At 39.9% G+C, this 10,259-nt stretch overlaps 1 protein-coding gene across 1 annotated transcript; it reads right to left on the reverse strand.

Annotated features, from left to right (window-relative positions):
• Nucleotides 1–325: 325 nt before the first annotated feature.
• On the reverse strand, nt 326–10,084 carry LOC139744635 (small nuclear ribonucleoprotein-associated protein B-like). Its single transcript, XM_071655065.1, has 7 exons — nt 9,994–10,084; nt 6,311–6,392; nt 5,536–5,717; nt 3,842–4,004; nt 2,668–2,715; nt 1,702–1,818; nt 326–684 (listed from the first exon to the last, which is right to left on the reverse strand). The coding sequence occupies exons 1-7, from the start codon at nt 9,994–9,996 to the stop codon at nt 662–664; spliced, it is 618 nt and encodes a 205-aa protein (XP_071511166.1). The 5' UTR covers nt 9,997–10,084; the 3' UTR covers nt 326–661.
• Between the last annotated feature and the right edge of the window lie 175 nt (nt 10,085–10,259).

A 10,259-nucleotide genomic window follows, 5' to 3' on the forward strand; every position in this document is an offset into this window, starting at 1 on the left:
TTGTGCCTGCATATCCAAATTGGTCTGGTATGCGTCTAACCTTGTTTTTTTTTATAGCTCAAATGTAAGCTTATTCTGAAATCAATGAATGGTGTCGGAATGCTAGAACCAACAGCCAATATGTTGTGCGTAGACACTCAGGCAAAGTCCTGAACCACACACAACTGGTGTGCTATGTTTTAACCCAAGCTTCTACACGGTCATTAACTTATTCAGCAAAACAGAGTCATGACTGCTAGCAACATAGTCAATAATTACCATTTAAAAGGGCCCATTGTCACCAACAAATCAAGCGGACCTTGTTTTATCAAGTACATATTACGCTTCAAAAATGAACTAAACAACGACACACAAAAGATTGAAAACAAAATTAACGACAACACATAATTTGCAGAGGAAGCATAAAATGAGAAAGCTTTCTTTCGCCGAGCCCGGTTCTGCATCACTGAGCACGACCCGGTGCAATACTACTCCAATGGCCATCACTGGTCTGCACAACATTCTCTGTAATTGCAACCAAATGTTCAAGCCAGAGGCAGTTTCTTGCTAAACCCCTTTACAGTGAAACTGCTGCCCTCCGTTGGTGTAGGTGAATAAACATTACAAAAGGGAATATTATTTACAAACATGATGAGAAACGCAATCAGGAAATGAAGATCCATTAGCTTCTTGGGCCCGGAGGTCCTGTGAATAAACAAAAAAGAAAACCAAACATTGATGTGTTTAAATGAACTACAGATACAGAACATAAAAGAATATGTAACTACATACAAAGTCAAATTTCTTTTAGTTTGACTGGGCGACAAGTTGTGAGGCAGACAGTACAAAATAGGGCTCACATTTAGGTATAGTGGACTCCCGTTATAACGAAGTCATTGGGACCAGCAGTTTCCTTTCGTTCTATCGAAATTTCGTTATAACCGAACAAATAAACAATAAAAATACACAGAGTGGGTAACATTGCAGCCTGAATTTTTACTTTGTTGTAACCAGAATTTCATTATAACTGTGTTCATTATGATGGGAGTGTACTGTATCACAATGCAAAGACTGTCTTTTTTTTTTTTACTTTTAAACATAAAATGTCAAAATATGCATGGTCGAGTTCATCTCTGTCATATGCATCTCATAACAACTGCTCAAAGAAAATTCTGAATAACGGCCAAGCAGTGCATCTTTCATTTACAACACCTGAGTAGGTGCTCCATGAAAATTTTGATTAAAGTGCAACTTGTATAACCCAGAAATGAAAACATCCTTTATTGCAGCCCAATCTATGTGATTTACACAGTGGGTGGCATTAAAGCACAATTCGACATTGGCTGTCGCCTGGTGGTCCGAAGTCCCAAGGGGCCACTAAAAAATGATGTCAGACCGCTAAATTTTCAAAAGCATATCGTTTGGTGGCCCAATCAGGCAACTAAGTCGCAAAACACATTGATTTATTTCCCTTTATTCAGCTCCACTGTACACTTATTTTTCAGGCCACTAATATTTCAAATTTAATGATTTTAATGGCCTGAACAGGCCGCCAGAGAAAACAAAAATAGTGTTGAGCCCTGCATTAAGGCCCTACTAGTTTTCATATAAAAAAACAAATTCCAACTAAATCAGTTTCATCCTGTTTTTTATCACTTTTTCTCGTTGTGATCATTGCACCTGCTCTGAAAACAGTTAAGAATCAGAAGTGTTCCCTCTCACCTCTCATGCCGGGTGGTGGCCCCATGCCCATGGGGGGCATTCCTCGTCCCATTGGGGGCATACCCCTGAAGCCTGGTGGACCCATACCAGGGGGTCCCATTCCTGGTGGACCCATTCCTGCATCAAACAAAAAGAATAAATATGTACATGAACATACAAGGAACGAAAGATTGGGAGAAGGACTGAAAGAAAAGAAGAGAAACGAAGGAATAGTTTTTAACGACAGTCACTTACAGAGTACCAAACGCAGATTTGTGAATGTGAAGAGACCGACATTGCTTGCCTCTGAGAAACTGATGCTGCATATTCTAAAAGGCTTCTGTAACAAAGTCAAGAACATGACCGCGCAGGTTCCTTCTGCCATCCACTTGGGACTACTCTTTCCATGTCACATCTTCCACACATTCACGCATGAGAGTCTCACTCATTGAAAGAATTCATTCAAACAAAATGTCAGTTACAGCAAGGATACCTGATGCAGGACTACAAGCATTCAAATATCAATATCATGGAGATTCCAAACAGCTACTGTAAAAGGAGGAATGTTCGCGTGCATTTAATTTTGTGAATTTTGCGAGAGCCAAGTTTCGCGATATAAAAATGCAGGCAAAAGTTCTTGTATACACTACATTAACATGCATCAAATGTCAGAGGCAATTCTTGAAAATTCCTTGCAGTAAAAAAGGCAGTTGACTCCAATTCGTGGAAATTTCATGCTGTGAGAATACCTTGCTTTACAGTATTAGGGCGCTACTTGTGTATTACACGAACCTCAATAGGCAGAGCTTCACTGTAATTCTAAACTCAGAGAGGCTTTTACATCCTTCTGTAGGGACAATAAGAACAGGGCGACCTTTCTTTTTTCAGAAAGCCTCTTGCAGAATCAAGGAGACGTTTGCATGTCTGCCTACAGACAGACAAACAGAATATATGTATAGAGTAAGAGAATCAAGTTAAACTCCTTACCTGGAGGTCCCCTGGGTGGGCCTCTGGGAGGGAAACCGCCTGGACCACCTGGGAAATTCAAACAGAAGGATTTGATATACTCAAGAGAAATGCCTGGAGAGGAATGATATTCCTAAAAGGAGAACATATTCTAAAACTTATTTTTAATTGCGCAATTTAAAAGCTTAACTAAAAATTGAGCAAAACATATGTAGAGTTGTCAACGACTTGCCAAAAATTTGACATCTGGTCTGAAATGATTTCAAGACTGTAACTTTCTAATGCCTTGTCTGACCTTGTGCAGATTTTCTGTGATTTATTTCAATCTTATTTATTTTTCATCTTGTACAATCATGGTAACTCTACTTCATGGTTTTTGTTTCTTTATAAGGTAAACACTCCAGCACTCACTTCTTTGACAAGAGAAATGCTGTATTCAAGGGAAAACACAAGTAAAATGGCACACTTTGGACATTAGCTTTGACTCTGAATTTTCTCCATACTTTGCCTCATATCGAACAAATCTTCTTAAATGTTACACACTTCTCTTCTAATGTAATTGAGGTAATCGTGTAAACATTAGATTTGAGGAGCCAATCATTGACTCCTTGTATTTGCATACCATTTACCCTATTAATCTGATCAGTAGATCATCCTGTAAAACTGTAAACATTTATTTTGATAAAATACTGTAAATCATTTCTTGTGCTACTGTCTCAGTGTAAAATTTAAACCTCAATCTCTGACGTATGAACTTTGTGATAGTTTCAATAATCTCTTCAAAATGTCAGGTCATATGCTTTCTCTGCATCTAGGTGGTGCAGCACAACAAATCAGTGAAAAATAGTGAAGAAAGTCTGAAGGAGAGGCCTTATTTTAAAAATACAATGAAGGGGATAATCTCCCTTCTTGAAAGTGAATTGAAGTGGATGGAAATATATCTAAAAAAAAGAAAAAAAGAATGGTATCCAATTCTAAATAATGAAATTGCCACACAAATGACATTTTGTTTAGCAGTCGTATCTAAAATGCACAGCAAATTGCTATGCCATACGAGGAAAATTACACCCTGCAATCTGTGCATGGGACACTCACAAGTTGCCTTCACAGTTAGACATTAAATGAAAATGTCTGGATCTGTCAGTTAAATTGATCAATGCCAACTGCACACATCCACATTTCATGTATTCCTCACCCATGGGTGCCATGTGTGACTGGGAGGGTCCGCCCACTCCCCTCACAGGGCCCGAGAGCCCCGCTGGTGCTGTGGCTGAAGCTGCCGCTGCTGGTATTCCCCTTCCTGCTGCCCGTGCCATTCCTGGCCCACCACCACCGCCTGGAATGGGCACTCTGGGGCCCTAGGGAAGAACATGAAATTCATGTTAGGATCTTACTTCTTCTTTTTTATTTTTTTCATTATTATTTTATAACACCAAAAATAGCATACATCATATACATCATAGACATACAAACAAAATAAAACAAAGCAACTGGTCAGACAGAGATAGTATGGACAGCAATGGAGAACTTCAAGAAAAAACAAAATATTGAGGTAGTTACATCTCTTCAAATTTGTTTGTCAAAGCTTTTTCTTGATGAAACTTTCCAAAAGACTCTAACAGTCTGTGTGCCTGACAAAATGTGGTAGCTACTTGAACAGTTTGCCATACATTGCATCCTCACTTGCTACAATTGATTCACTGGCATAAATACTTGAACAGATAAATACTTGAATAAACTGCAACGGGGTAGAAGCTAATCAGCTCGGCCATTTTGGTTTTTTTTTTTTTTTTCAAATTTTGTTTTCCTCAGATATTGAGGGTATGTTGCAACAATTTTGATTTTGCCATGCAAACAAACAGAGCATTCACTACATTCTCTATAGAAAAGCAAGATGACATAACAGTGTTATAATACATCTCTACCCTGTAATTCATCTTGGAAAAAGATGGGCACTTTTGAAAATGATGTAAACGAGAGCGAACTTTTGAAAATAACTTAGACGAGAGTGCAACAGCTTTCTACACAAAGAGCAATTCCAATTTTTTTTATCCTCAGATATTGAGGGTACGTTGCAACAACTTTGATTTTACCATGCAGACAAACAGATCATTCACTACGTTCTCTATAGAAAAGCAAGATGACATAACAGTGTTATAATACATCTCTACCCTGTAATTCATCTTGGAAAAAGATGGGCACTTTTGAAAATGATGTAAACGAGAGCGAACTTTTGAAAATAACTTAGACGAGAGTGCAACAGCTTTCTACACAAAGAGCAATTCCAATTTTTTTTATCCTCAGATATTGAGGGTACGTTGCAACAACTTTGATTTTACCATGCAGACAAACAGATCATTCACTACGTTCTCTATAGAAAAGCAAGATGACATAACAGTGTTATAATACATCCCTACCCTGTAATTCATCTAGGAAAAAGATGGGCACTTTTGAAAATAACTCAGACGAGAGTGGGACAGCTTTCTACACAATCAGCAGCAAACTAATCCGTGACAGCGTAAAACTGCTTGATACTTCAATTGCTTTTATCATCTCAGGGGAAAAACATTAGCATGGGGAAACATGGGTGGTTTGACTGGATCAGTTTTCATTCGCTGCCCACTGGGGTACATTCAAAACCATGAAAAGTGCCCGTCAGACACGTGTCAGTGAATATGTGCATCAAAGCACACACTCTGCAGTAACGGTCAACTCCAGTCAAGATTCTCCGGCTGTGTGTACTCAAGTAGAGATCAGTGCTGAAGCTGTACACAGTGTGCTACAGGATTCTTGAATATGAACCCAAACTGGACACACCTTCCTACTCTATGAATCCCCATGCTACAGGGTCTTTTAAATGCTTTTGAGACTTGACCAACAGGCGCTTACCGAATCCTTAGCGGGGCCTTCCACCGTCATGGAGACGAGATGTTCTCCCCGCAGGAGCACGAGGCCCAGTACTCTCTTTTCTTCTTTGGCAGGACCCTTGGCACTCTTGGCCCGCAGCTTTCGGAATTCCTCGCAGTCTCCAAGGACCAGGTTCATGTGCTTGTCGAATGCCAAGAATGTGCCTGAAGAAGCGAATTTTGAGCAGGATCACCTGTGACTGCATTCATTATACACCACTGTGTTCATTTTGCCACACATGGATGATATTTCCATTCATACTCTGGCTGCTGCTCTCACTGCTTATTGGCAAACACAAGTTACTTCTAAAAAGCCAATCATTATGAAAACATCTGTTGTTTTGTCAAAAAGATTAAAAAGCTGCAGCAACAAGTTCCTCTTTAAAAAGTAATCATGGATAGAATTGGATGCAAAATGTACTCCTTTATATCAATATATTTAAAACACAAAATCATTTGGTTATAAGCTAAAGCAAAACTCGTGAGCTGATGACATCATCACTTCATGCAATTTGCATATATATGGTTCTGACTGATATCTCTGCTCCAAGAAAACAGGGAACCTACACTGTCCATGATTTGTGTTTTGTTTGTATTTCAGTGAAACTGTAACAGAACTATTTGAGCATTTTGATCAGCCTCAGTTCATACAATCAAGCTGAACATGGAGTGAAGTTTCCTCTAAGAGCTGAAACCACATTAGAATTGCACGAATGCATGCACGCACGAACACAAAGAAATAACAAAGGAGGTGTTACCGATAAAGGTTCGCCCATCCTGCAGGGTAACTCGCATCCTGTAGTTGATGTGCTGAACCATCTTTGAAGTCCTTCCGATCACCTGTTTAAGCAGCAGAATAAAGGCAACTGAATGATAACTGCAGTGATTTTGTACATTGCGCATTGAGGGACAGAAGCTTGCGAGTACACTGGATATATAGAATGTTAAACACTCCCACCCCCCCCCCAAAAAAAGAGAAATGTTTGTTAAACACCCTCCCCAAACAATTATTAAACAAAACAAAATAAAACTAGAAAAACACTTGGAGAGCACAGACCTCCACCAAGCAGCTCATTTCCATCCAAACAGGCATGCTTGAAATCACCCAATATCGCACGATAAAGAAGCCTTGTGTAAACAATCATCATCAGCTTCCTGCAGCATGGTGCCTTGAGCTAGCAGAGCATGCACACACTTTAATTCACAATTGTAAGTGTATCGACTCCATTTGCCAAAAGATACAAAATCCGTCAAAAATTCATAAAAATTCCTGGATCACTACCAAAATTCGATCACCTGTTCCTAGTGTCATTATGAACTTCATTATAAAGTTCCATCCAAATCCGTTAACAACTTTTTGAATTATTTGAACACAGATAAACAAATGTCGGAGAGTACAACCTCCTTGGTGGAGGTAACAAAAATCATAAAAATAAAATAAAATAAAATAAAACCCCCTAAATAAAGTCTAGGAAATACTACCCTTTGACCCTTTGGCAATTTACTCAAAATGAATACAGTTTTCACTCTGGTTCACGAGAGACGAGAAATATCTTATTTTGTACACATCGTACACACAAGCAATGAAGCCAAGTTCTACTGTACATGTCTGTGTGACATTCTGTGTATTATCTTGGAACCCACCTGAATGAGTTGGTCTCCTAATTGATAAGGATATCATATCTGTAGTGCCTTCAGATCTCTTCAAATAGAAATGCAATTCATATTGAACTGTACTACTTGCAGATTTCTAGACTATTTCCAGTCTCACACGTTAAACCTATTATTAGTATTAACTTACTCCACTGCGCACTTTTTTGTCTTCCAGTAAAGTGAACTCTTGATGCATTTCAATATTGTGCACTATAACTCTCTATTGTATTGCAGGGTAGTTAAAAAATTGTTTGCTGTTGTATTGCACACCTACATTGTACTCAGACTGTGTGTCATCTGACAATCCTCTGCGATGCAACAGTACATCGCAAGAAAAATGCGCAAAAATATGTTGTCAATCATTTTGCCGATTTCCAATCCTATACCGATATTTCGGCAAATTTGCCGATCTGTTTTTACGATCCGATCGTAGCTCCAGGTTACACCTTGTACCACTACTCAAAATCGCTGTAAAGTTGTCAGAAGCTTTTTTTTTCTTCCTCTTTTTAAATTAGATTTGAGAGAAGTCGTTGAGAATGCAATGTGAATGTGTCCTCGATCCTCTGTACATCATCTGTTCGAGTTTGTGTGAGTGTGCACTCTGGCCCTGGGCGGGAAATGCATTTCTCAACAGACTTCACAATTCATAAGCAAGTTGCCATAATCATTTTGTACCATGGTACATCGATTTTGGGCTAGTTTCCAGTCATTTAAGATTCATCACATAATATTATTATTAGCCGACTTGAATTGCAAATTGTGCAGGCAGAGTTCGTTTGCCGCATTACATGTAACGCTAGACTTGTACTAGGGTGTCTGGTAGATTTTTGCAACTGGAGAAATACAAGTCATTTCACACTAAAACATACATATCCATAATGTCCATAGTTAACATAATACATGTGCAAAATTTCTCACCATAATCATGAATAATGGTGAAGTTATGAGCAAATAAAAACAGGGTATTTTTCATCCTCACGCTGTCAAAACCTTGGCTAAAAAGTGGGTCGCGAGCGTAATGAAATTCACTGTCAAGCGCACTCCAGTGGGCGGTGCTATTCACTGCGTTTATCACATTCAAAGCGCGCGTGTTTCTAAGGCTAAGCGCGCATCCTTGTCAGCTAGCACACACCTACCCAGCCAGCTGTGCGAGGCCCGCTTCGATCCCGCGGCACGCACTTGTACTTGCACTCGCACGCGATTTGTACACACGGGTTTACGAGACCGATGACCCATCATACATACAAACGTATCACAAACGTAGGTCTAACAGCGCGGCGGAGTAAAAGCGCACACAGTAGTGGTGCATATGCGATACTAGTACAGCGTACATGGAGACGCGCACATGTACCGGTACTCACATTACGTACCGGCGGTGCGCTATAGCAGCTGTGTGGAGGCTGAACATCGTACCTACATGTATGCATGCAAAACCGACTCGACTGTATGGAGCTTCGCGTAAGTGCGCGCCGTAACCACGAGTCATGGCGTGTAACTACGTGTCTAGACTTGTAGGCCCCGCCTCGCTTAGTTCGCTGATGCTGTTACTATGCTGACAAGGGTATCTTAATCACTATTTCACGGGTTTATCCTGGGGAATAAGCGAAAAACCAATGCTATTTTTGGATTCAGCACCATTGAATCCTCCTACACAGGTATGGCCAGTTTCACAGTCGGACGGAACAGCCGAGTTATAGCGATGTGTAGGCTTAAATCTGAATTTAGGTAGCAATACGTCTTGATATCTAAACTCGGCGTAGGACGAGAAGAATGAGACCACCACAAGCTTTCATATGATACCAAATTTATGGAGATTTGTTCCCGGGATAAACCCGCAAAAATGCCTGAAAGGTGATTTTAAGCCAAAATTGTGGGTCCACTTTTTGACCGAACGCGCGCCCTACGTTTGCCCATTGCCCAACACGCACTGAACGTATCTGGTAGTCGTAAGTTTATTTGAAAATGCTAGCGCTTTTGCATTCAAAATGTGACTTTCGTGATATCATTTAGTTTCGAAGATAATATGATAGATTTCTCTTATTGCAAAAAATGTTTTGAAGTAGTTTTATGTTCTGTAGATGCATATAGACCTAGAAAATCTAGGTCAAAGATGACTTGTGAACTGGCGACTTTTGCGTGAATTTCGAAGGGGATGACAAAGCGCATCGCGCTACCGACGCCCTACTTGTACTGTAGCTCGCGAAGAGCGAGTTGTTTTGCTTGACTCACGCGATCGCGACAACATGAAAGTCAATATCAAATATCACCGCTTCCCGAGAACAGATTTGATTCATATTTACATGAATGATTGGAAGTAAGATATCTAGTAGCTCCTGTAAGTTTGGTGCAATTTGGTGATGTAGAATTCGAGGTATCTACATGGATACTAAAGTACAATAGCTAGGACAAGGAGGGCAATGCGCAAGAGGGTTCAGCCAGCGGTGGTCAGAACAGAGAATTATTTTGGCACAACTTTGGTGGAACTTCGGCCAAAGAATCGAAGTCATGCTGTCCAAGCGATGATTTAAAATCACTACATCGAAAAGAAAGACCTACAATACAGACTACAAAATTTCAGACGTGAAAATCAGTTTCTATGAAGATACTGTTGCTGTGGATTAAAACACCCTGTAGATAACACAATTACATAGGTGTGGGACTGATACAATAATGCTACGAAAACATGTAATTCTGCTTGCAAACGATTCATATACAGTTCAACAAAAAAGGTGGAAACACAAGAAATTGTGACCATAAATACATGAAAAGTGCAATTTATATTCATTACCATTTTGATGCTGTTTGTGAAACAGGATCGAGAAAGATTCCAACAGAACGACCACTTTACTCAGCTGTCGTGTTTCAAGCGTTTGCTTCAGTCCCGTAGCTTTTCGGCATCACACATAAAACATACACACGACGCCACACACGCGCTTCATGCAGCTGTCTCAAAAGCCACTGCTTTTTGTGGCGTCGCGCGTTGCTTGATTTATTTACCAATCAGAAAGGTTAAACCACGATCAGACTTGCAAACTAGCTGAATCACAAGTGTTT

Source organism: Diadema antillarum, unplaced genomic scaffold (genome assembly GCF_040938485.1).
Source record: "Diadema antillarum isolate AM-2024a unplaced genomic scaffold, OU_Dant_1.0 seq00001199_RagTag, whole genome shotgun sequence".
Lineage (NCBI taxonomy): Eukaryota > Metazoa > Echinodermata > Echinoidea > Diadematoida > Diadematidae > Diadema > Diadema antillarum.